Source organism: Eubalaena glacialis, chromosome 3 (genome assembly GCF_028564815.1).
Source record: "Eubalaena glacialis isolate mEubGla1 chromosome 3, mEubGla1.1.hap2.+ XY, whole genome shotgun sequence".
Classification (NCBI taxonomy): Eukaryota; Metazoa; Chordata; class Mammalia; order Artiodactyla; family Balaenidae; genus Eubalaena; species Eubalaena glacialis.
In genome coordinates this window covers 50,498,671-50,526,340 of record NC_083718.1, presented here as the reverse complement: position 1 = coordinate 50,526,340, position 27,670 = coordinate 50,498,671, and the positions used below count along the sequence as shown (strand labels likewise).

General features: G+C 41.4%; 1 protein-coding gene across 2 annotated transcripts in view; it reads right to left on the bottom strand.

The window, feature by feature from the left end:
- The window catches only part of NMNAT2 (nicotinamide nucleotide adenylyltransferase 2), a 213,045-nt gene that overhangs the window by 143,636 nt on the left and 41,739 nt on the right, over window positions 1–27,670 (bottom strand). For both annotated transcript variants that reach the window (XM_061187559.1, XM_061187560.1), the window contains exon 3: window positions 17,917–18,062. In XM_061187559.1, coding sequence (XP_061043542.1) covers window positions 17,917–18,001 — 85 coding nt within the window. In that variant the 5' untranslated portion in view covers window positions 18,002–18,062. The remainder of the gene's footprint in view (window positions 1–17,916; window positions 18,063–27,670) is intronic.

Sequence of the window (27,670 nt, the reverse complement as noted above, 5' to 3'; positions counted from 1 at the left end):
CAGGCACAAAAATCTGGTCCCAAACCATGGTTCTCTTGCCAGCCCTCCTAGAGGATGAGGAGTCACCTGACTGTTGGCCCTAGATCCTTCCAGCAGCAGCCAAAGCTGATTCTTCTGCAGGGAGACTAGGGGTACAGATGATCCTAGCTTTACCCTGCAGGACTTACCAAGGACTCACGTCTAAATGAGGTGCTCTGCCCGGCGGGAATGGGTGGGATGTCTTCGCCAGTCATTCTATTCTCACCGACAGTTAAGCCACCAGTGATTACAGAAGGGAGAATTACAAATTGTCCTGGACAGGAGGCAGTCTCTCTGGATATTCACTGGCAGCGTCCACCTCCACAGGCCTGAGATCCCCACCCGCTCACAATGTCCCTGGATGGCAATCACCTACCCTCCTCTGCCTTTCAGCCATTTCCCAAATCCTCCACAAACACTGGCAACCAGACCTCCAGGGTGACTGCGTGTTGGCCCAGGCAAGACATCACGGGACAGACACTGGCAACAACTACTATTACCCCCATTTATCCATCACTTACTGTGGGCCAGATAGTTTGCGAAAAACTCTGTATGTGGCAGGAGGGACTATAGCCTTTATATACGTGGCTGGGACATACTTGGAGAACTACAGCTGGGCACAGTCTGACTAGTGGTGGTGGCTTGTGCTTGCTGAGTGGGATAGGCCAGCCAAGGGACTTAGAGCCATGGGAAAGGTGATGGAGGGGATGGAGGGGGAGCTGGGCCAAGGAAGTGAGGGCAGGGGGACCGAGGGCATTTTGTGGGAAGGACATGAGGAGGTGGGGAGCAATTGCTGGAAGACGAGATATGAACTTGCTGCCATACGGGGAAGAACCAAATTTCTTCTCCCTAAAGTTGCGTGAAATATTTTGGAAATTATTGGTGATTTACATTGTAACCCCTGCTATCTCCTGGTAAAATGTTTAGTAAAATCGATATCACTTAGTACCTAGAGACTGGATCTGTGCTTTTTCAGCGTGTGCAATAATGCACTGGGGCCCAAGGTGAGAGCCAGGTGGTCAAAAAAGGTGGTATTACAATATATTCACATTATGTCATTTAATCAACAGCCCCAAAAGGTAGGTATTATTATACTCATTTTACAGTGTGTGGGGGGAGGAAGGTTACTGAATAATTATCTGTAGATGTTCTTGCCAACTACAATGTAAAAGAAGGGAGAGAATTTTATACTTATATCTGTCCACTCTGACCCTGTGCCTGTAAGTAAGCAAAATGGTGAGCAGGGCTACTTCACTCTGTTCACCGTCACTGCCCAGGCCCTTCTTGATTTGCTCCCAATCTTCTCCTGTTTCCCTCCAGTGCTTCCTGGTTCTGGGCCAGGTCCTTCTCTTTGCTCCTCACTCTGTCCTCTGGACTGTCCACACGTCTCCTGGGTGGTCTGCAGAGTCCTCTGGCCCAACCACACTTGGTGGCCTTGGGCAGGATCCCCAGAGCAGTGCCAGCCTCTCTGCACACAAACCTTGGCTCTGGCCCACATAGTAGATGCAAGTGCTAGAGGAGGCCTAGCCTCCGTTTCTGCATTGTTACAGGCCCAAATGTAGTGCTGAGGGTCCCTTTTCACACAAACGAGCAAGGCACTGTTTTGCAGTAGTTAAAACAGTGATCTCCAGAGTCAGAGCATGTGGGTCTACATTTCTGCCCACCATGCACTTGCTGTGTGGCTTGACACAAGCTACCCAACCTCTCTGATCATTAGCTGAATGGGAATGATAATATGATTGTTGTAGGGATTAAATGAGGTAAAGCAAGGAGCGCTCTTAAAACAGTGCCTGGCACAGAGTAAGTGCTCGATAAATGTTAGCTCATGTGTTAGTATATAATGATTATGTATTGGAGATGAACGGACTTGGTCGCAACACAGGCCAGAGTGTCTATCAGTGGTTCCATTTCCCACAGAGGCCTTTGGGCAAATGCCCTCTGGAGATAGTTCAAGTCTATGGAAAGGGAAAGGAAAAGAAAGCTGAGAGATCACCTAATTGTCAAGCTGGATTTTTCTTTTCTCTTCCCCATCTCTTTAATTTCTAAAGTTCAAACTTTTCCCCACAGCTATAGTCATACAATAAAATGAGATTGCTCATAAACAGTGTCATTTCTTATTCCTCTTCCTTTTCCCAGCCTTTTCAAACGCAATGTTTCTGCATTTCTTTAAACAAACAGACAAAACTTATTATCACAATAGACTGAAATTAACCAAATTTGCATCTGAAAGAAATGTGTATGTGTAAATTACTGAGGGTTGTATTGCGTGGGGAATGGGAGCAAGTGAAGAGGAGCCAGACCAGAAAAACTACATTAAATGGCCGTGATGTGTGGCCCCACTCAGGAGACTGCCTTTACCAGGTCCCCTTCATTCCTTCTCCATCCACTGTTAGAGCTCAATACAACCACAAATGAAACCACGAAAAACCAATCTTTACGAAACAAATGCAGCTGGGAAGAGCAAATTCCATATGGAGAAGTTATGCAAGCCTCTTGTACAATAGTCAGAGCCATAAGATTTACTGGGCAAACTGGGATATTGGGCTTAGGCATCCCCCAAGGCTTCAGCAGGGAGATCTTTATTCACTACATTTAAATGCAAATGATAACACAACTGCATGACAATACACTTTGAAAAGCTGATTTAAAACAACACAAGGGAAGGATTAAGGGACCAATAAGAAGAATTTTATTCTAATTTTCTACAGAGGTTAAAGGCAGGCCAAATAGAAGCCCAGAATTCAAACGCTATGGCAGGACCCAACCTTGTCCCCAGACAGAATTTGTTGAATTATTTTCCTCTTCTTATGAAGAAATGGAAGAAAACAAAAAAAAATTCCTTTTTTTTTTTTTTGGCTCATCAAAGACATCTATAGCTACCAAGCAGGACTCCTGATCAATATGAGATTATCTCACCAAACTAATAATAATACAAGCAAAAGCCCAGAAACTTGACACATAGCCTGTGCCATACTGAGGGTGTTTGCATATGCTTAGAGATACTGAAAACTGTTCCCTGACCCTTCTGATTGATGAGAAACCCTGGTTGTTCAGAGTCCCCAGGTTGGGAACCACTGATGGAGGAAGGAACATCTAACACAGACATTCATGGCTTTGAATGACAAGGAATAAAGAGCCGAATGTTGCATGTCATGGAAGAATGGCCCATTGTGTCCAGTGGGAGTTCCACTCTGGAGGGGAGCCTTGGAAGCCCCATATGACGTGAGAAAGATGGGAAAGACCATAAATCCCTTGCAGTAAAGGTAACGCTGATGCTTGTGTCACCCACTGTTGACTGGGGTGAAGGTATTATTATATCTACTCAAAGATGGAAATTAGACATTGTCCCCATACCAGCCCTGTCTGCAACTCAAACTGTCGCGCAAACGAACATGAAATGGAAAGGAGAAAGATCCAGTCTGTAAATGGAGGTCATATAGACAGAGAAGCAAATATATACTAGCTGAAAGGATCTCACCTTGAAACAATAGGATGTCTGGGATTTGCTTCAAAAGAATATAGGGCAGGTAGGGGTAGGAGTACCAATGAATAAAGACAGGCAATGAATTGATAATTACTGAAGTTGGGTGACAAGTACATTGGGGTTCATTATACAATTCTGTTTACTTTTGCATATTTGGAAATTTCCATAAGGAAAATTACTTTTTTGTTATTTGTTTTCTTAAAGCTTCCATCTGCCCAATTTAAATGTGACACTGACCACCTCTGTTGGGACAGAGTCATCATTGCAGGGAATAAGAGCATTTTTCAAGGGAGCCCTGGGAATAGGGCAGTGCCAATAGCACAATCGTGAAGGGAGGAGCTAGACAAGATAAGAAGAAAGTTCAGAGTTTAGTCCCAAAACCAGGACTTTTAAACATGGACAAGAGTTGATTTGGAGCTCTCAACAGACCCATTTAAAAAAAAAAAAAATAGCCCCTGAAATAAAATATGAAGAAACTTGATAATTCAACAATTTAGAGACTTCTAGCGTCAGCCCTGTCCCTGAACCTGAAAAATTTCTTTCTTATTCTGAAGGCAGCATGTTACATGTCATACAACCAAGCATGTGCATTGACCTGCAAAGTTCCAGAAGATACCCATCTTGGCAGTATACTAATCAGTTTTGTTTTACCAGCCAGATTTTTAAATAAATTGGACTAAGTTTAGTAGCTTAGTCCATCAAATTGATTGATTATTCAGAATGTCAGGACATTTCAGCATGCAGCTAGCCATAGGTTGCCTTACCTGATTCAATTAGAGAGACGCAGTGCCACAAATAAGGGGAACATCCAATAAGTTACGTTCAATAATAGGTAAGAAAGCACACATCATGCCACATCAGAATGCTGCATCACAAACTGGACATAACATTTAAAGAGGGATGTAGACAATGAAGATATGTTTGAAGAAGATGAGCCAGGATGTTATGAAGACTTAGAAACAGTAATAGATGTCCAGCTGAAGGAACTTGTTAGCCTACGGAGAAGACTGGTGAGGAGGGCTGAGTAGCTGTCTTCAGCTATACGAACGTCTCACAAGCAGAGGAAGACAAATTAGACCTGTTCCATGGATCTCAAGGAAAAGAACTAGGGCCAACACGTGGAAGTCTCAGGAAGGTCAATGTCAGCCCAATAAAAGAAATAATCTTGAAAAAAGTAAAACTGTGCCAAGTGCTATTTGGCTGCTTTGGAAAATAGTGCATTCCCTGGCTCTAGACAATCTCAAGCCAGAGTTTGGACAAACACTTGCAAAGATGTTTTAAAGGAGATTTCAGGACTGGATGAGGATTCGCATGATTTTTTAAATCTCCTCCAAATGGAGATTCTGTGATTTCTGAAATGAAAACTTACAATTGACAAACCAAGGTTTTTGGTCCATTTTGTTTGTATGAAGTAGAGTAAATAATATACAAAGCTTCCCTCTGCCAGGTGCCATGTACATAAAACCTTTATCAAACCATGAATAAATAAAAGTAAAACTTAACTCCTTTGTCATCCCCAAACCTACTTTTGCCTCACTGAGAGGCAACCACTGCTGGATGTACCAGACATCTGACTGAAGCACCCAGTGGATAGTTTCAGGATTCACCTTCATCCTTGACCCACATTTTCTACTCCTGTCAAGCTACAAACTTAATAGCCCCTAAACATGACTTGCCGTTTCCCCTGTGGATGCCTGGAAAGGCTATACTCTGGGATAGGGTTCCCCTCTTATAGCACATGAGCCTTCCTATCTTGAGGCAACAATCCATCTCAGTTTTGAAGTCCCTAAATGTTTGCTATTTGTCCTGTTTTCTGACTCTGTCATACTTGAATTTCAGTTTCCCTGTGTTTCCTGGTTTCCAAATTCTTGTCTGATTTCTAATCACCTATTTTGCCTAAAGTTTGAGATTCTGAATATTCCTAACAGTTCAATCATTCATTCATTTGCTAAATATTTATAGTAACTTCCACGTGCCTAGAGCGCTGTGCTAGGCACTTTAGGAGATACAAAGAGCCCTATGACGTGGGCAAGGGCCTAAATCTGACAGAGTATATGAAACATGGACTGAAATAGCTACAACCCAGAGCACAATGTACTAAGGGCTATACCAGAGGTACAAACCGAGTGCTATCAGAGTTCAGAGGCAGATGAGATCCTGCAGAAAACCGAGATGTGACTGCAAGAGCAGCCTGTAAAAGCCTGATGCAACTGATGTGCTGATTTTTTAAAATCCTCAAATATAAAGTATACAAAATATTAGATTGAAAGAAGGAGGCAGCCGTGAATCAGGTAAAGCAGCGGTCCCCAACCTTTTTGGCACCAGGGACCGGTTTCGTGGAAGACAATTTTCCCACGGACGGTGAGAGGCGGGGGATGGCTCAGGCGGTAAGGCGAGTGATGGGGAGCGGTGGGGAGCGATTCGGAGCGGCAGATGAAGCTTCACTCGCCGGCTGCTCACCTCCTGCTGTGCGGCCTGGTTCATAACAGGCTGCGGATACAGACCGGTCCGCAGCCCGGGGGTTGGGGACCCCTGAGGTAAAGGATGTTCTGGGAAAGTACATCAAATGTTCAGCAGCAGATAAACGTCCAACATTAGCCAGCGGGGCTAATCAATGTCCAATGTAAACCAAACACCAGAAAATCATCCCCGTTGTGAACACAGTCATTTACTCAGTCAGCCAGAAAAATTACAATTATGAAATTGAAACTACATTTGCTGCTTAAATGAGTCTTTTTAGAGATTTAGTTTAGACTGAAAATTGTTCATTAAAGAGTTCCTCTGGGTAGTGGACTTCAACTGCACTTTATGTTTTTAGAACCCTTTAAATTCACTCCCCATTCCATCCCCTAGAGGTAGGTAATATCAGGGATAGGCAAACTTTTTCTGTAAACCGCCAGAGAGTAGTAAATATTTTAGGCTTTGCAGTCCAAACAGTTTCTGTCACAACTACTCTGCTCTACTGTTGTAATTTGAAAATAGCCATGGACAGTTTTCACGTGAAGGAGTGTAGCTGTGTGCCAATAAAACTTTATTTATGGATACTCATATTTTAATTTCAGAAAATTTTCATGTGTTACAAAGTATTTTTCTTCTTTTATGTTTTTTCCACCATTTAAAAATGTAAAAGCCATTCTCAGCTTGCATGCCACATTTGGCTGGCAGGCTGTAGTTTTCTGACCCCTGGGTTATATCAATCACCCTATTTACAGATGACAAAACAAAGGTTAAAGGAGACTAAGTATATTCTCAAATCAATAGCAATTCAGTTTCTTAAATTCCATATATAATGGAACTAATGAGAGAAATAATGAAGCAATAGGAAAAACTGAGACAATTACCCACTCTTTATCAACATGTTTCACAGGGTGGGAAAATCATGTATTATCTATAAACTTTGATTCCCTGGGGCATAACAAGTAAATAATTTTTAAACTGTGCTTAGCAAGATTGGTTCATGGTAAATGAGACAATTATGGCTTAAATTTATATGTACAATACTATATTGTCTCTCTTAATTTTAATTTATAATGGGTGACAGTCTCTAAGTTAAAAAAAATTTTGCCTTATTTTGAAGATCTTGTAGTTTTTGTGATGAACCACACACTGCTAAATATTTATCAGCACATAAATATCTCAAAAGAGATATGAACAGTTATTGATGTAGCTTAATCTCAGTGCTCCACGGAATGAGGATTCCACCTCTCTCTGGGTACCAAGATGAAGGATTGAAGAAATGTTGAAGAATAAAGCACTGGGAAACCCAACCCCCCACTGGAATGTCACTTATTTGAGGCTTTAAAATGATATAATAAATTTCAAAGTCACGGACACCCATAGCTTTATAGCAAGAGCAGATATACAGTATACTTGTTCAAGACCTCCTGAAAGGATTAGAGCAGAAAACAAGTGTCAAAGAAAAGGATCTCCAATGGTCCTCACTCTTCAGACAATTAAACCTAGGGAAAAGAGAACAGGCGAATGATACAAATGCTTAAAAATCAAGGAAGATCACACTAGGGTGAACTGAGTTCACCAAATCTGAAAATAACAACAGTGAGGTGCCATACGGTCAGGGGAACTACTGACCAAAACCACCCGCCCTGGCCTGGCATCATAGTAACCACATGCATGAGTTATCTTATAACAGGAGGTCCTGTTAAAGAATGCAGTGGAACTAACAAGCTGCCACCAACCGGAAGAACTGGGGAAAGGTTAAGAGAAGAGAGGAGACGCCAGTCCATATGTCCTACCAACCTCCCAGGATCCTTCTTGCTGGAATCCATCTTGGCTGAGAAATGCACACGCCACCAGGAAGGACCCTAAGTCAGAACGATTGGCCAGAGACAACCCAGAAACTAACCCCATTACCATAAAACCTGAGACTGCGAGCCACGTGGCAGAGCAGTTCTCCTGGGTTCCCTTACCCTGTTGCTCTCCACCCAGGCACCCCTTCCCAATAGAGTCTCTTGCTTTGTCAGCAGACACACAGACACACACATGTGTCTTTCTGAGTGTTAGACAAGAGCCCACCCTCGGGCCCTCGAAGGGGTCCCCCTTCCTGTAACAATCCCACTGAAGTACAGAAGGGCTACATTTAGAACCTAGGTGAGAACAACTTCTTATGAGAGAGGTGGCTGGTTGGTTGTTTATTTGCTTAGGTGGGTTGTACAGCAGTATAATTTCCCACTGATTTATTCCTTCAGTAGAATGGACAAATGGTTCCATTTCAGAAAGTAATAAATAAATAAATGAATAAAATTTTAAAATCATGGGGGAAAAAAGCCCTCCATATTTAGAAGAGTGATACAGAAATAATAACTTCAAAATATTTAGATAAAATCATGGTGTCAGAGCCCTAATAAAGGGAACACTGACATTTGGGAGGTAGGTCCCACATCTGGAATGCACTCCTCTGCCCATCACTAAAAGGGCTGAGTAAAGTCTAAACTCTTTGGTGCCTACCCTCCACCCCTGCCAAAACCTGTTTTCTGGCTGTCTCATCTCCTGCCCTTTCCTGTCCCCGCCCGCACTCCAGTCATCTAACAAGCTCCCTGGAGATCCCTTAATGTGCCGTGATGTTTGGGGCCTTTACACACACCCAGCTCTCAGCCCAGAATGCCATTCTCCGTCCTGTCCAATGGGCAGCTCCTACCTTCAAGCTCACTCTCACTAATACCTGCCCTGATGATCCTCCCACCATGTCTAGAGTGATCACTTTTTCTTCTGTGTTCTCACTTTACATCATCCTCCCCTCTTTTTATAGCACTATGACCTGAACTGCTATGTGTAGTTTATCTCCTCTACAGAAGATGATCTCCCTGAGGCATAAGAAGGAATGCCTTTAATTTTCATATCCCTGAGGCTTAGCATGGTGCCAGAGGCACATTCGTAACTCAATAAACATTTGCTGAATGAATTAATGCCCACTGAGTCCTCTTACGACTCTACCCTTCCTGCCACAGAAAGAATCTAGACTTAAGGTCAGGGTGGTAGGTAATTCTAACATTTCATTCATTCACTCATTCAATTCAGACATTTATTGAGCACTTACTATGTGCCAGGAACTCTTCTAGGAGCATGAGAAACGTCAGTGAGCAGAGTAAACAAAGATCCCTGCCATTGAAGAGCTCACATTCTAGTTGGGGAGACAGACATTAAACAATAAATGTAACAGATAAATAACGCTTTGTTAAAAGGGGATGAGAGGTAAGGGGAGAAGATATAAGTAGAGCATGACAAGGGGGACTGGCAGTGTGTGAGCTGTGATTTTAAACTATGTGATCAGGGGAGTAGGACCTGCCAAGTAGACAGTGAGAAGGTTGCATTTGGACAGAGACTTAGAGAGTCAATTAGACATGGGGATATACGGGGGAAGGGCATTCCAGGCAGCGAGAACATTCAGTGCAGACTCTAAGGCCAAGGCAAGGAGGTCAGTGAAGTTGGCTAAGAATGAGGTTGGAAAGAGGTGCAATGAGGTAGGGGGAGGAGGGGGAAAGGTGGCAGATCATAGAGGCCTTTGTATGTCATTAAAATGACTTTGACCCTGAATGAAATAGGGAACCATTGGAGGATTTTGAGCAAAGGAGCAACATGATCTGACGTACATCTGACTTACATTTTAAAAGGATCCCTCAGCTATGTTGTTGAGAATTTAGTATTGGGCCAAGGGTAGAAGCAGAGAGATCAGTTAAGAGGCTATTGCAATGATGTAAATGAAATGTAACAGTGGCTTACATCAGGGCTGTAGATGGGAAAAAGTGATTGGTCCGAGTTTTATTTTGAAGATAGATCCAAAAACATTTGCTGCCATAGATGGGATGTGCAAAGAGAGAAGGATCAAGCATTAGTCCAAGGTTTTCGACCTAAGCAACTGGAACAAGAGAAAAACTATAAGCATTTAGCCTTATCTAGGGGCTATACTTCACTCACCCGCCTACTGTCTGGTAAGTATTAAGTGAGGTCAATATGTAGCAGCATAGTGACCCTCGTGGAGGCAACATGATGCAGGAGAGAGAGCAGAGAAAGTGCTATTTAGCTGTTACTGCTTCCTGGGGTTAGCCTCTGAGTCTTGCTCATTTTCTACCTCCTCCTCTTACTCCCTTATCCCCCAAATTACAAGAATTTTCCTTGTTGGCTCACTTGCTCAGAACTAAAGAGAATTATGCCATAGATTTAGTGGAAGACAGTTTAATGGTAGTAGATTTTAAAGAAGTTCAAATAAGGTTAATTCCATTATTAAAATGATCATGGGGAAGGTGATGATGCTGGTAATGTTTATAATATTTGCCTTTGCTGCAGAGTTCATAGATCATAGAGATATTGTACAAAAGGAGGAGGGAGCCAAAGCCGGGAGGATGGCCTTAGTCACACCACGTAAGCCACCAAACATCTTTTTTAGGCTAAAATACTTCTGAGGCTATCTGCCAAACTGTATTTAAAAAAAAAAAAAAAATGTGTTCCATGCATTTGAATGCTTATGATTGGAAAACCTCTGGCGATGGAAAACTTTATTCTTTTTAAACTGATGCTGCATTTACATATATTGAGATATGGAACACATTCATAAATAAAGTTGTGTAATTCTCTATAAAATGCATTCCTATATCCCAGTTCTTAGTTTGTTAGATCAGATCCTTAAGAATTATTTTAAATGCCTTGGTTTAACCAAAATTTTGTGTTGAGTGTTTTTTTTTTTTTAAACTGGTGTTTAGAAAATATTTAATGCATTCCTTTGTGCCCTTAGGATCTTTCTTGAGCAATTCAGGATGATTTGAAAACTCTTTAAAAATGAACGAGAACTCTGCTAGAAAGTGTGTATTTCATAGTATCATTAAATATTGATTAAGCACCCACTACATACACAACACTGTATTGGTGGCTGAGAGGACAATGATATTGTAAAATTTAGATTCGAATCTTTTCAAAGAAACACTTTCAAAACAGGGTTTTCATTCTCTTTCCCAGTCATGCATAGACTACTTTCCCAACTATTACCTATTAATAGAAAAATAACAGAAAATATAGATTATCCGTCTAGTTTTACATTTTCCTCTCTTGTCTGAGGATCTCCCTGAAACAGAGAGAGATCCAGACCTGAGGGTTTGCCGGTTATGTTTTTAGTTTAGTTTGCCTCTGCATTTTAGGCTGTTCATTTGATTTGGTCTAAAACTGGAAATTTGTGTAGAAGTGTTTCTCTTGAGACTCATAACATTTTAAAGGAGGTTCCTACTGAGCAGTAATCTGAACTATCTTAAAAGTCATATGAACCTCTTAATTCTGATAGTTCTAAGCATAAAGGGTTGGATATGTAGAATAAGATCAAGGAAAACAAAAAGAGAAGAGAATCTGAAAATTAATATTTCTTCATTTCAAAATTCATAGTACATCAACCTTCTCGGTTATATCCTGTTCCTTGGTTTGGGATGCATTCTAGATGGGAGAGTTGCCTATCATAATTAGCATAATTGTGTCCACGTGGGGCTCTGTCAATCAATTCAGCAGGAGAAAGTAAATCAAACTACCTGTTCATGTGGACAAAAATATCTAAATTTTCTTTTTCAGCCATTATTCTCACGTCATGAGCAGACACAGCTCTCGCCAGTGAAACCACCATGAGTGATCCATGAGTTTCCATTAGAGGACATTCAACTTATCAGTGAATTAGAATTCCCAAGCGTCCACTTAAATATATTATTACAGCCATCATCATAGTGATGGGCAAGTTCTGGAATGGTCTTTTGAACTGCATCAACTGTTTCCAATCTTACATCCTCAACATTATAAAAGAGTCAACTTTAGGACCTTGATTATCTCCCATCTCATAGTTTATAAAAAAGCTGGCAAATTCTTTATCTTTTTATTTCCATAATGTTAATGAATTTCAATATATTTCTTGCATGAAGAATTTTGAATAATCCAAATAAAACCTACTAGGAGCTTTCATTAGAAGTTTCAGATGTCCCAGGTTACAAAGAGACTTTGAATTTAGGTATTTCCTTCTTTTGCATTAGTACTTGGTTAGAATACATTATTTCCAAAATTTTAGAGTAAGAAGTATGAAGCTTCATTTTCCCCACCAAATCCAAACCTGCTTCTCTTCCAATGTTCTCTACTCATCCACTTTGGATGGAAACCTGCCAGTTACCCTGGACTACTTTGCCATCACCCACCCATCAAATCACCAAATAAGGATCTCTTTTACCTCCTAAATATTTTCAAATACACTCACTCTCTATCCCAAATGCCACCAACCTGAGCAAGGTGACAGTCTTCTCTGACTTGAACTCTGTATTGCTGAAATAGGTGCCCATCTGTTCACTACATCTCCATCCTTGCCCTTCACCAGTTTATGTTCAAAATTCAATTAAATCGTAATCTTAACAATATGATTATGACATCCCTTTACTTAAAAAAATGCAATATTTTGTCACTGCCATTGGGATAAAATCTAAATTCTTTAATATGACTTACAAGCCTTCATAATTGCTCAGATTTCCATCTAACTTCCCAGTCTTATTTCTCAATCCCCTCCTCCTTGAGTCATCCTGAGCTTTCTTTTGTTCTAATATGTCATGGCTCTCTGTCTCAACACCCCAGCCCTTTATGCGTGGTTGATTCCTCCACCTGGAATGACATTCATTTATTTTTTATTTATTCAGCAACTATTATGAAGCAAAGACTCTTTTTTTGCAATTATTATTATATTATACTATTATGGAGAGCTTACTCCATGCTAGGTACTAGGAAGTAAATCAATGATTAAACCAGGCATGGTTTCTGTCTTAATAAATCTTATTGTCTAGCATGGCAGATAGTCATGAAACACAGAATGAGATTAGAGTTATGGCATGGAAAGTATAAGGTGATGTGGGATCAAATGTCAAATGTCAGTAAGGGTAACCATACTTAATTGAGGAGTCATTGGAGGTTCCCTGAGGAAGTACTGTTGAAGCTAAAATCTGAAAGATGAGTAGGAGCTAGTTGTGGTAACAGAAGAGTGGAGGAGGAGGAGGAGGAGGGGGGAGTGGTGGAAGAAATATTCTAGCGGCACAGTTAAATGGAAAATATATGAGTACTAAGAAAAGAAATAGCTTTTCCTTGTTATAAGCATAAGATGTTGGGAACAGGTATCTTTATTGAATATATTTTGTTGGTGGCCTGTGTCGCAAAGGAAAACAATTTATAAAGTTCTTACTACCCTTTGTTGATAACTAAGTTCAGTGGCTCTTTCTTTCATAAATGCTGTGGCAATTAAAGGAGTAAAAAAAAATCTTTGATGAGAGACAGCCTGGATATCAGGAAACTAGTTCTATTCTGACTTTTGCTTATGATTGTACCAAATGACTTATTCTTACTTGTACCTCTGCTTTGTTGTTTGTAAAAGGGTGATGATAACATCACCCAGTTTAGGTTACAGGGTAGAATCAAATGAGATAGTGGTGCAAAAGTATAAGTACCACACTGCTTAATGAGCTTTTTAAAATATGCATTTCAAGCATACTAAACAGTTTCTCAGTTTTAGACTGTTCTCTACATATTGGTAGAAACTCAAATTCATTTTTCTTATGATTTCTAGTTGTAGCAATAGGAGCTGCAATTCCAATTTCACAAGTAGAAAGCCATCTTCAGTACATTTTAAGAGAAACAGAATTAGATTATGTCTCTTTTCAAAAAACCCAATTGTTTTTCAAAAAAACCCAATTGTTCAAACCAAAAATATTTTGAAGTAGAAAAACTGGAAAATCCAGTTACTTTGCAATCATCAAAAAACAGGACACATTTCTGCCATGATCAAGTCCCTCAATTCCTTTATTTTTTATGGAGAAGTTAATCTGATCAGACCTTTCTTACTTTCCTGTTTAAACTTACTATCAGATCTACCAGTGGTATATTTATTGATAAATATTGGCAATACAAATACAAAGAAAGTTGTACTGAAATATAATCTCTACATGCTTAATAACTACGAACTTACATGTAAAAAAAAAATCCTTCTAGCCTCATGTTATCTTTGTATGTAATAAGGCAGACATGAAATAAAACACGGTTGGTTTATGGGTCCGCTTTGCCAAAAACTTTTACTCATCCCTGAAAACATTTTATTTTTAAATTTTATTTATTTTTTGGCTGCGTTGGGTCTTTGTTGCTGTGTGTGGGCTTCTCATTGTGGTGGCTTCTCTTATTGCAGAGCACGGGCTCTAGGCGTGTGGATTTCAGTAGTTGCAGCATGTGGGCTCAGTAGTTGCAGCACATGGGCCCTAGAGTGCAGGCCCAGTAGTTGTGGTGCAGGGGCTTAGTTGCTCCTTGGCATGTGGGATCTTCCCGGACCAGGGATCAAACCCGTGTCCCCTGCATTGGCAGGCAGATTCTTAACCACTGCGCCACCAGGGAAGTCCTGAAAACATTTTAGTCACAGTTAAGTATATAAGTGTCAAATACCTCTATCACAAATATTAATTTTTGGGGGAGTTCCCTGGTGGTCCAGTGGTAAAGAATCCGCCTTCCAATGCAGGGGACGCGGGTTTGATCCCTGGTCGGGAACTAAGATCCCACATGCCGCGGGGCAACTAAGCTCGCGGGCTGGGCCGCAAACTACAGAGCCCATGGGCTCTGGAGCCCGCGTGTCACAACTAGAGAGAAGCCCACACGCCAAAACAAAGAGCCCATGGGTCGCAACTAAGACCCAACACAGCCAAAAATAAATAAATAAGTAAATAAATAAATAAAATTTTTTTAATATTAATTTTTTCTTATATGTTCCCATAGCCACAGATAGGAATAATATCAACTCCCCTTTCAGAAAAAAAAGACAAGCTCATTCTAAAATATTTTACAAATAATGAGAACTGTACAGGTACTACTTTACAGAGATGAAGACTGAGTTTTTAGTTCTGAATGACACTTTTTTGTTTTGTTTTGTTTATAGTCTCTTTTTTCTTTGGTAAGCAATTGTATTTCAAAATATAGAAGCTCTATTAAAGGTGTCTAATTTCAAAGTCCTGTTTGCATCTTTATACTTTTTTTCTATTACAAATTGCAGGCATCTTTTAAAAGTTTGATAATTTTATTGCATTAATTATTTCTGTATTGTTGGGGGAAAAAATGTAAAAGCCATTTAAATGGAGAAAATAGTTCATGGATGCCTGGTTTCTTTAGAGATGGGAAAGAGCTCTTAAGGAAATGCATATTTAGGAATCTTATTTAGTTGATGGCAATTTAATTCTAATCTCTGTTAGTATATGTTTGAAGGAAATAGAGTTCATGGAATCATTCAGTCAGAAGATTAGTAAGCAGTTCTCTCTGCTTTTGGTACAGTGCAAAGGCCTATTCAAGAGGAATCGGAAATGCGGGGTTCCAGTCTCAATTCTGCCACCCACGCTCCATGTCACTTAAGCCACTTAAGAAAGCCACTTAGCCTCTGAACATCAGTTTCTCATTTGTAAAATGGAGATAATGATGCCTTTCTTGTAAGCTTCTTATTAGGAATAAGTGACATACACGATGAAAATGCTTTGTAAATCAGAAGCTGCTCTACAAAAATAAATTACAAAACTTATCACTAGCTCAAAGATTCCCAAAAGAGATTCTACAAAAAAAAAAATTGTTTAATATGTATTTTGTGTTCTTGTTCCTGTTTCCTTTTCAATGTATATGTGCTAAATCCTTCATTAGGTTATAAGCTCCTTAAAGCCACAGTGAGCATACAGTATCCTCTTTCCATGTTGCGCTCTGGATTACATATGACTCATGGACACTCAAAAGTCTTTGTTGATGTTCTCTCCTCTTCCTCAGTTCCAATAACAAGCAAAAGTCACTATTGTCAAAGTCTCCTTTCACCTATTCTATGTCTAAACCTCCCTGCTGTAATCCATACCTACTTCCATATACTCTCTCCTCTAAACTCATGGAGAACTGGCAGGTCAGCTTAACAAAAGCCTTTATCACTATTACTAAACTCTCTTTAGCTGCAAGACAAAATCCCTGGTTCTCGATCTAAATCTACCCTTCTTGCAATCCAAAACGAGTGGAATTAAGTACATCCTTAGTCCCAGGAAGAAAGGAGGGGTACCTGCTGGCCCACTAAAGATTACTAGAGCCAAGGAGTTCCAGAGGAAAGTACCTCCCTGTCTGGGCAACTGAGAGGAATAAAGTACAGCCACATAAAATGGCTAGAGGAAATACAGACAGAGAAGAAAAGAAGGACAGGGGTGAAGACACCAGAATCAAAAGAAAGTGAAAGGAGAGTGTTTTCAGGGCACTGATATTCCCTTAGAAGGCTGATGAGATGCTCTAGTCTACTTTGATGCTTGAACAAAAGTCTTTATTTAATAGGTAAGTTGGCACCAGCTCCTGATACAACACTTTTAAAAGCGAAAGTATGGTGAGGAAGGGATGGCTACCTCAGTCACCCTCCTTGGATCCTATAAATGTGCCTATCTGACCTGCACTCTGCTCAAAGTATATTCTTTCCATGAGGTTTTTAATAAGGGTGCCCAGTTCAACTCACCTTTTAGGTTTAAGAGAGGAATATTTTTATTCTAAGCCACCTCGCCCAGTCTTTACCGATATGATGTGGCTTTCACTGAACAGCCCTAGGAGGGCCCACGCAATCCTCAGGCTCCGGGTAAACACGTGTGCCCGCGGCCGGCTCCGGCTCGCCCTGCGTTTCAGCACCGCTGTCTCTGGATAGCGCCTCGCTGGCCGGCCGGCTCAAGGCCTCCCACCATTCACTCATCCATCCCTAGTCCGCTCGCTTTCCTCTTCTCGTTTCTCTCATTGCCAGAAGAAAAGCATCCCGACTTATAACTTCTCAATTCCTGCTTCTAAAGTGACCTCCGCGTCCCTCCCTCAGGGTCTAAACGCGCAAGCCCCCGCGCCTTTGGGTCCTCCTGGAGCAGCAGCGAAGCCCCGCCATTTACCCACCGGTGGCCCGAGATCTCCGGCAGGCAACGATCACCTTTCCCTTGCCACGTCTGAATCCCAGCCAGCAGCCAGGAGCCCCCGCTCACTCCGTCTCTCTCTTCGCCACAAAGCCTCCTTGAAAAACACGCGCGATGATGCGCCCTCGCCCCTCCCAGCCCCCAAACATACACACACACACACACACACAGTCGTACATACACTCCACGCCTCAAACCTCGTGGGAGCCATCGCCAACCTGGGCAGAGCCTCAGCCAACTTGGGCCCGATCCTTCAACACCGGCTCGCAAAGGGCAGCCCGCAGCAACCGCCCCGCCCCCTCCCCTTCCTAGGCGGCGGGTCCCGGCAGCCAAGCCCAGGCCCCCGCCCCCTGCTCCCCACCTCCACATTCACCAAGCCATCCACCTCGCGCGGGCAATCCACTGTCCACAACCCTCAAACATTTGCCCCGGGCCGCCCCGAACCAGCAGCCAAACCATAAACGAATCTCCTTGAAGCCCAGCCCTGTTCCTGGTGTGTTGTGTGTGTTTGTGTCTCTGAAGCACATACATCATTAACTCCTTCGAGCTTTCGGCCCAACCTAAACAAACAGCACGTTATCTCTAACCCCCTTCTCCCTTCTCCGCGCCCCAACCTCTGCCCCCATCCCGATCCTCACCGGCCAAGTAGCCAAACCACCGCACCACCGCACCCCAGTTCTCAAACCTCGACCTCCCACCAACCCGAACCAACACTCCCCTCCGGCCCCTCCCCTCCCCCACCCCTTGGCCCCCAGCGAGTAGGGTCTGGCCCGAGCGAGTGACGCCGCGGAAGCACAGTCTGCGTCCCCTCCCGGGAGCCCAGAATAGAGGGGCTGACCTCCCACCAGCTGGATCAGCCAGCACACCTCTCCAGACGGGTACTCGCCTTACCGTCAGACGCCCTGGAAAACACAGGTGCCGGGGAAAGGAAAGAGGCGGAAGCAGTCTCCGGGGGTGGGCGGGAGGACTCACCGAACATCTGAATGTGCCCTTTGGTGATGGGATTGAAGCTGCCGCAGGCGAGCAAGATAACGTGGGTCTTGGTGGTCTCGGTCATGGTGCGGGTGGGTCCCTCGCGCTGGTCCAGGGGTCGCCTCTCTTTTTGTGTCTCGATACGTCTGCAGAGGGAGAAAGGAAGGCGAGGCTCCGGCGGTGGATGCTGGGGACTCCAAGGAGCCGCTCCAGACGCAAACCGCGTCACTCCCCGCCTCCCCTTAACGCTTGCAGCTCCGGCAAGATCCGAGGCTGCTTTTGTATTGCTAAGCTCCGTCCTCTTTTCCTTCTAGCTTCTTTCACGCCTCTCGCCCTGGTCTCCCTCTCCTCCCTTTCTCTCACCCACACCCCACCCCACCCCATCACGCTCTCTTCCTTAGTGTTTATCTATAAGTCAAGATGTGGTACCCAAGCCCAGAACCCTGAACACTGACAGGCAACCATCAGCATGGTGTGAGCTCTTTCTCTTACCTCCTTCTGAATTAGTTTTCCTCCCTCAATCTAACATTTTTCTGTCCACACCTACTTTCTCGAACATTTCCAACTCCAAAAGTGTTCAATTTTAAGAACTGTTTTCTTTCTCTCCTCAAAATTTTAAGTGGGGAAATGACAACTGGTCACTTCAGGAGTATTCATTTCTGCCCGTCTTTCCCCCTTTATCTCATGGTTTTGAACTACTGAACTGAGTCCAGAGGTTGACCTAGTGGTTGCCAAGAAGTAGGGGGAAGCTGAATCCCTCCCCTGGCATACTGCTCCTTTTGTGGGTTGATGCAATGAGAACATGGATGTGACAGAGTTACTAAAGCTGTGCTAGAAAATTACTGTGATCTTACATAAGCTATCAAAATTGAGACAAAGATTTACCCATTCAACAAGTGTTCCTTGAGTGCCCACTATGTGTTAGGCTCTGTTATAAACACTGCTGATAAAGCAAAGTCCCTGTCTTCATCAAGTTTACATTCTACTGGAAGGAGATAGACAATAAACAAACATAGAAGGAAATATTAGATGGCAATTGTGCAATGCACAATAAGTGAATGCAGTGCACTCTCTGACAGAACAATGGGTGAATGGAGAAGAGGGGACCACTTGAAATGAAAAAGTTAGGGAAGGCCTCTCTGGGGTGGTGAAATTTAAACTGAGACCCAAATGACAAGGAGTTGCTAGTACAAGTATTCTGGGACAGGGAAGGGCTCATTGTGCTCCTAGAAATGAAAGAAGGCCAGGGTGACCAGACTGCATGAATAATGGGAAAAATGCTAAGAGAGACGACTGGACTGGTGATTAGGACCAAATCAAGTAGGGCTTGTAGGCTAGGGTAGGGTTTGGATGTTTTTCTAAGAGGAATAACTTAGAGAGGAATAACGAAAGGAAACCACTGAAGCTTTTAGGCAGAGAAGTGATACGTAATTTACATTTTTATAAGATCACTCTGGCTGCTAGGTGGAAAATGGGAAGGCAAGGAAAGCATTTAGGAAATCCTCCTGGTAGTCCAAGCAGGTGCAGTTGTCCTTGGACTAGGTTTTATAGAGCTGAAGCTGATGAGAAGCAGATGGTCTCAGGATAAGTTTTGTAGATAAAGTTTACAGTCTTTGCAAATGGATTGGATGTGAAGGATGAGGGAAAGAGAAATCTAGGAAAATGTCTAGAAATTTGGTTTAAGTACATGAGTGGACTGAGAGTGAGAAAGATGGAGAAAGGAAGTTTCAGGGATGACCAATATTCTATTCTGATACAATAAATAAACCTAATAATTTGAGATTTTTTTAAAACAGCCTTTCAGGGGCTTCCCTGGTGGCGCAGTGGTTGAGAATCTGCCTGCCAATGCAGGGGACACGGGTTCGAGCCCTGGTCTGGGAAGATCCCACATGCCGCGGAGCAACTAGGCCCGTGAGTCACAACTACTGAGCCTGTGCTCTAGAGCCTGTGCTCCGCAACAAGAGAGGCCGCGATAGTGAGAGGCCCGCGCACCGCGATGAGGAGTGGCCCCCGCTCGCCGCAACTAGAGAAAGCCCTCGCACAGAAACGAAGACCCAAAGCAGCCAAAAATAAATAAATAAATAAATAAATAATTTAAAAAAAAAAATAGCCTTTCAAAAAACTGAGATATAATTGACATATGCATTGTACTAGTTTTAGGTGCACATAATAATTCTGGACTTAGAGATCCACAAGCACAAATATTTACCTTTTTTGGGCTTCAAGATTCTTGGATAAATTTCTACCTATTTTAGTGGGTTGGTCATTGTTTCTTCTTTAAGAGCATGTAGTTGGTGTACAGTAAATATTTGTTAAATTATGCTGAACAGCAAATTGATCCTAATATGCATAAAATTTCCAGTTTAAAGATAAGTCCTAAGAATTGATGTATATTTGTAATTTGATGTATCTTCCCTCACAGGGGATGCAGATTAGTGGGGCAGAAGAGCAGGAGATGTTGAGGGGAGCCCGACTTGGGTAGGAAACTCTGACACTGATTAGCTGGGCAATAAATATTTATTGAGTGTCTGCCACGTGCCAGATACTTGATTTAGAGGCTGTGAACAAAACAAAGTCCCTGCTTTAATACAGCTCACATTCTAGGGGGCAAAACAGACCATTAAAAAATAAAATAAAATCAACATAATGGTAACAGATACCATAATGAAAAATAAAGCTGGATGAGAAGAAAAGGAAAGGGGAATTCTCCTTTATTCAAGGTGGTCAGGGATGGCCTCTCTGATGGAACGGGATCTGAGCAGGGACCTGAAAGAAGTGAAGGAATGTGTCATTTGAATATCTGGGGAAGAACATACCTGGCAGAACAACGAGTGCAAAGAGCCTGAGGAACAAGAGTGTTTGAGAGTCTTCGACAAGCACACCCGTATGGCTGCAGAAAAGAAAGCAAGTGGAAAAGTAGGACAGATCACATAGGGCCTCATAGGCCCTGTTAGGGGCTTTGGCTTTTTCACTGGGAGAGATAGGAAGTCACTGGAGGGTTCTGAATAGAGAAGTTACATGAGCTGACTTACACTTGAAAAGTACCATTTTGGCAAGAAGTATAAATTTTGGAGTCATCAGTATAGTTTTATATTTAAAACCAAAGGATTAAATGAGGTCACCTAAGGAGTAACATATATATATATAAGAAAAGAGGCCCTCAGATTCAGCCCCGGGGCACACCAAATTAGCAACAGTAGCTAACATTCACTGAATATCAGTAGAAGCCCAGGCATTATAAGCCATTTACAGATGTTAATTCATTTAACACTCACCATAATTCTATGAGTTCAAATAATTTTATCCCATTTTAGAGATGAGCATAAGGGAGAACAGAGAAATGAAGTAACTGGTCCTAGTAAGTATGGAGCCAAATTCAAACCCTGGTAGTTTTGGTTGAAGGCCCTGCTGTTGATCCAAGCCTACTATTTCATCTTGTTTCACTGCTATGCTATACAGGCATACCTTGTTTTATTGAGCTTCACAGACATGGCGTGTTTTCAAATTGAAGGTTTGTGACAACCTTGAGTCAAGCAAGTATATCTATACCATTTTTTTCCAATATCATTTGCTCATTTTGGGTCTCTGTGTCACAGTATTTCAAACTTTTTTCATTGTTATTATATTTGTTATGGTGATCTGCAATCAGTTGTCTTTGATGTTACTACGGTAATTGTTTTGGAGCACCATGAACCACACCATATAAGACGGCAAACTTAATTGATAAATGTGTTCTGACTGCTCTACTGACCAGCAGTTACCCCATCTCTCTCCCTCTCCTTGGGCCTCCTTATTTCCTGAGACACAGTGATATTGAAATTAGGCCAATTAATAACCCTAGAATGGCCTCTAAGTGTTCAAGTGAAAGGAAGGGTCAACTGACGGGGCAAGCTCCATCGCTGTCTTATTTTAAGAAATTGTCACAGCTACCCCAGGCTTCAGCATCCACCACCCTGATCAGTCAGCAGCCATCAACATCCAGGCAAGACCCTCCACCAGGCAAATGATTACGACTCACTGAAGGCACAGATGATGGTTATCATTTTTTAGCAAAAAAGTATTTTTTAATTAAGGTATGTACATTGTTTTTTTTAGACATAATGCTATTTCAAACTTAATTGACCACAGTATAGTGTAAACAGAAATGTTATAGGCTCTAGGAAACCAAAAAATTCATGTGACTCACTTTGTTACAATATTCACTTTACCGTGGTAGTCTGGAACCAAACCTGCAATCTCTCCGAGGTATGCCTGGACTAACTGCATTCATAAAAATGAGGATAACTATACCCACTAAACCACAGAGGGTGAAGATTACCAGTAATGTAGAACACCTAGCATATAATAGATGGTCAATAAGTGATACCTATTTTATAAATGAGAGAATGGAACTTTGTAGCAGAGGTTTGAAGAACAGACTGAGAATTGCCATACCAAGTGTTCAGGTTTTCCCTCCTTTACCCAGGAAAAATGGAAAAGTAGGCAACAAAATTCAATGTAACTTGCTGGAATGACTGGACACTCACTCAACTCTACAAGTTAATTTTAATAAAAAGAAAGAAAGAAAAAAGTCCAATTCAACATTCCCACACAGAACAGTGGTCAATAAATATTTACCAATGAATCAAGTACAAAAATCTTTTTTTACCAGCCCAGTGCTGAGAGAGTAACAATGAAATGTGAATTTGTAGCACAATGCAATAAATATGTTTCAGTCTTGTAGGTTATGTCTTAAGTAACAGTTTAAATTCTATAGATTAGATTAATTGGTTGTGATTCTAATTGTCTCTTGTAATTTTCTTTGTGCTTATCTCTAATTTGTGTATCCCCAAAGAGGGCTCAGGAACTGGAATAGAAAAACATTGAAAGCAAATCTTGGTTCTGTCACTTGCTAATTGTTTGTCTTTGGGCAAGTCATTTATTGCTAAGACTGGAAATACAGTAGTCCACCCTTATCCTCGGTTTCATTTTCTGAGGTTTCAGTTATGCGTGGTCAACCTCGGTCTGAAAATATTAAATGGAAAATTCTGGAGATAAACAATTCATAAGTTTTAAATTACATGCTGTTGTGATTAGCATGATGAAATCTCACACCGTCTGCCTCCATCCTGCCTGGGACCCCCAACCACCAACATAATCTGTTCCTGACATCTAACCATAGACATTGTCATGGCTGGATGATCCAGGATCACCCAAAGCAGATGATCCTTCTTCTGACAAATCCTCAGAATGTCAATAGTAGCCTAATGCTATGTCATTCATCTCACTCACTTCATCTCATCATGTAGGTGTTTTATTATCTCACATCATCACAAGAAGGGTGATAGAGTACAAGAAGAAATTTTTGAGAGACAGACCACAGTCACATAACTTTTATTACAGTATATTGTTGTAGTTGTTCTATGTTATTATTATTGTTGTTAATCTCTTACTGTGCTTAATTTATAAACTAAACTTTATCATAGGTTTTTACGTACAGGGAAAAACATAGTATATATAGGATTTGGTACTATCCCCAGTTTCAGGCATCCACTGGGGGTCTTGGAACGATTCCCCCTTTGATAAGTGGGGACTACTATACCTATATGGATCAAATAAGACCATGAGTTTTTTTGTTTTTTTTTTTTAAAGCATATCCTCAGCTTTAGGTAAAACTCCACAGTTGTTCCGTACAAAATACCTACTGTTTTTAAGTGTTCAGTGTTTCGATTGATGAGTTTGTCAAGGATGTTTCTGGCAGTTCCAATCTTAGAGGGTAATGGCTTTGGGAATGCGCTAATAGTGTATATATATATCAACCAATGAAAACAAATACCAAAAAACATACTAACAACAAATTTATTCTCAGTGAAGATTCCAACGCTGGTCCATAAGGTATAGAAGTAGGAATGTCAACCCTTGCATAATACATGTACCTTAATGTATATCGTGATCTATTCTCAGGGGTGCTTATTTTAACTTAGGTAATATAATTTGGTCCAATATTTCAAGTTTCCAACAACTGGTTAATTGGAAAAGGAACCTGAGTCATTCTCCCACAACCTAAACCTTGCAATCGGCTCCAGCCAGTTCAGTTTCCAAATGGCTCAAGGCAGACAGTCCAACCCAGAACCTTCCCTGCAATAAATATCTGTTCTGATGGGCAGGCTTAAGTGTCTATTGGGTCTGATTTGAAATGTGCATATGTAAAGTCTAGCAGTGTGGGTATGTATGCTCACTTATCTCTCTATTTACCTAGTCCAGATTAATCGTCTATTTACATCACAAATCAGGGTAAAACTATTCCATGTTTATGAAGCTGGGTTCCAAAGTAATATTAGAGATCATCCTTCATAGGAAGTGCACAAAGTCACACACACAAATGTGGCTCCCTAGTTCCTGGGATCAAGTCAGGTATTGAATATTTATTTCATGTTTCCTGGTAAAAATGATTCTGAGAAAAAAATATTATTCTGAGAAACCATGACTCCTTGGGATTCTCTTCAGTTCTCTACATTTGTGTAGTTCTTTCTCCTTTGTTTTCTCCCCTTCTCTTCAGGATAAACATCTTCAGGGATACAGCTAAAGTGATTGGCATTATTCTCCCGTTTTCCTCACAAGGAGATATTTTTACATCTGTGGGATGAAAAATGTCCCCAAGATTAAAAAAAAAAAAAAAGTACCCAAGATTAAGATCCTTCTTCCTCTAGCTCTAAATCTCCCAAGTCTCACTCAAACTTATAATTTCTCTAATTATTCTAATCATATTTCAAAAATGAAAGATGTTTCCAAATTTTAAAACCTGATTATCAATTATACACGTGCCAATTTTGCTGGCACCACAGTGAAAGAAAAAAAGTACATGGGTCTTTATAACCAATAAGCATTGTATACCATTAAAAATAACAAATTTCTTCAACTAACTCAGATATTTGCTGATTTATTTATCATGACCTCTTTCAGATAATAGGGTGAGGGGCATGTACAAATCATTACTTTCATCTTGAGACCAAAGATCTCTTTTCCCAAGAGACACAAAAATCAGTTCTAACAGACTTAGCAAGAAGTATAATTGATTAAGAAGTAAAATAATTCCTTGAAATGGCATCTGAGAATATCTTTGCCTCCCTCCTTTAAGTCACCCAAATGGAAAACACATTCGGCTCAAGGGAGCATTAAATAAAGGATAGGGGACGTAAAATACAAAATATTTTTTCCATTACATGAATACCTCACAATTTGGTTAAGTCAGATATAACCTAGAAATTCAATCCCATCATTTCCCAAACATAGAAGATGTAGAAAGCAGTTGGAGTTCCACTTCTAATACCCCGAACACCCCAAAATTAAACTCCCCCATGAAAAACAGGCCTGGGAACTAGAGGAGGAATGATAAAGATGGTGTGACATGATACCTTTTATTACCTCTACAATGGCTCTAGAGAAGTAGCTCAGATCAAAAGATTATCCTGGGATATAATGAATAGCATGGTAACTGTAGTTAACAATACTGTACTGCATATTTGAAAGTTGCTGAGAGAGTAGATCCTAATAGGTCTCATCATAAGAAAAAAATTTTTTGTAATTATGTATGGGGACAGATGCCTTATTGTGATCATTTTGCAATACATACATATAATCAAATCATTATGTTGTACAGCTGAAACTAATATAATGTTTTTTGGGGGGTTTTGTTTGTTTGTTTTTTTTTTTTTGTGAGATCTTAGTTTCCCAACCAGGGATCGAACCCATGCCCCCTGCAGTGCAAGTGAGGAGTCCTAACCACTGGACCGCCAGGGAATTCCCTAATATAATGTTATATGTCAATTACACATTATTATTATTATTATTATTATTATTATTATTATTATTATTATTTGGGTCGCGCTATATGGCTTGTGGGATCTTAGTTCCCTGATCAGGGATTGAACCTGGGCCCTCGGCAGTGAAAATGTGGAGCCCTAACCACTGGACCGCCAAGGAATTCCCAATTATACCTCATTTTAAAAAAAAAAGACTATCCTAACAAGAGAATGGATGGTGATCACTAAACTACGCTGCAGAATGTAAGGATCACCAAAGCAAAAACCAAATGCAAATACAGTCCCCACTCCATCTTTTTTTTTTCCATGTGGCCCTAAATTTGCAATACTAATGTCTCCACTATGTTAAATAACTAGCATGGGGTATCTGCATCTGGAGACCACTATTACAGCACTGATCTGTTACCTAAGAAAATAAGTTTGTTAAAGGATTTTTGTTTCCCAATTTAAATGAATAAAGAAGTGAATAGGGGACTTCCGTGGTGGCACAGTGGTTAAGAATCTGCCTGCCAATGCAGGGGACATGGGTTTGAGCCCTGGTCCGGGAAGATCCCACATGCCGCGGAGCAACTAAGCCCGTGCGCCACTACTGAGTCTAAGCTCTAGAGCCCGCGAGCCACAACTACTGGGCCCACGTGCCACAACTACTGAAGCCTGCGCACCTAGAGCCCGTGCTCCGCAACAAGAGAAGCCACCGCAATGAGAAGCCCATGCACTGCAACGGAGAGTAGTCCCTGCTCACCGCAACTAGAGAAAGCCCGCGCAGCAACGAAGACCCAACGCAGCCAAAAAATAAATAAATAAGTAAATAAATAAATTTATATAAAAAAAGAAGTGACTAAAGCGAGACAAAGGGAAGAGGTGGGATAGTGGGGAAAAAAAACGCATACCTTACTTTCCAGCCAATTACTTCCTAAATATCTCCAGAATTGTTCCATTTTTCTGTATCTTTCTGCTACTTTTCAGCTTCAGGCCACCTTTCTCTCTCTCTTTAATTACCAAAGAATTCTGGCTGGATTTCCTGCCAGTAATCTTTCCCTTCCCTAAGCCATTTTTCATATTCCAGCCAAAGGCATAGTTCCCTAAAATATAAACCAAATCGTATCACTCTCTGGCTTTGAATCCTTCAATGGCTTCCCGCGGTCCTCAGAATACTATCCAAACTCTTAAAAGTCTAACAAGTCCCCTCATGATCTGGCTCCTAACTGCCCCCTCTCTTCACCCTATTCCCTTTAGTCCAGCCACAATGAACTTCTTTTAGGCATCAAATGTGGCATGCTCTCTCTTAGCCAGCAAATGCAAACCTAAATCGACTTAATTTATTTCCTGAGCCTTCTGTGAGCCCCATAGGTCTGAGTTAATGCCTCTCCTCATAGGTGCTGGTTTTTTCTGTATCACAGCATTATCACGGTGTCCAGCATGGTGATTGCCTTTTGATTCGCTCACACTCTTCACCAACATTTATTCAGACCCTAGCATGTACCAGGCAGTGTGCTTAGCACTCTGCCTTCATTACCCCATTTAATTTTCACTGAATCTCACTTAAGTATAATAGGTTCTTTGATTATACATTACAGCTGAGGAAACTGAGACACGAGTAACTTGTTTAAGTTCACACAGCTAATAAGTGGGGGAGGCAGGCTTTGAACCTGGGTAGTCAACCTGGCACTTCCAGTACCGAACTCACCCCAAACTTCAATGAGAGCAGGAACAGCTTCTATCTTGTTCACTGTTATACCCCAGTGACTGTCACAGTCTGGCACATAGCAACGGCTCAAAAACTACTGGTTTCATAAATGTGGAATGATTTTTGCTTATGACTGGCTCCACTCTGTGCATAATTTTTTACTTCTATTCTGAGTTGGATGTCTTAAAAACTAAGAAAAGGACTGCACCAAATAAATCCTACCAGGTACTTGTAAGGCCTGTAACTATAAGATCTGTAACTATAA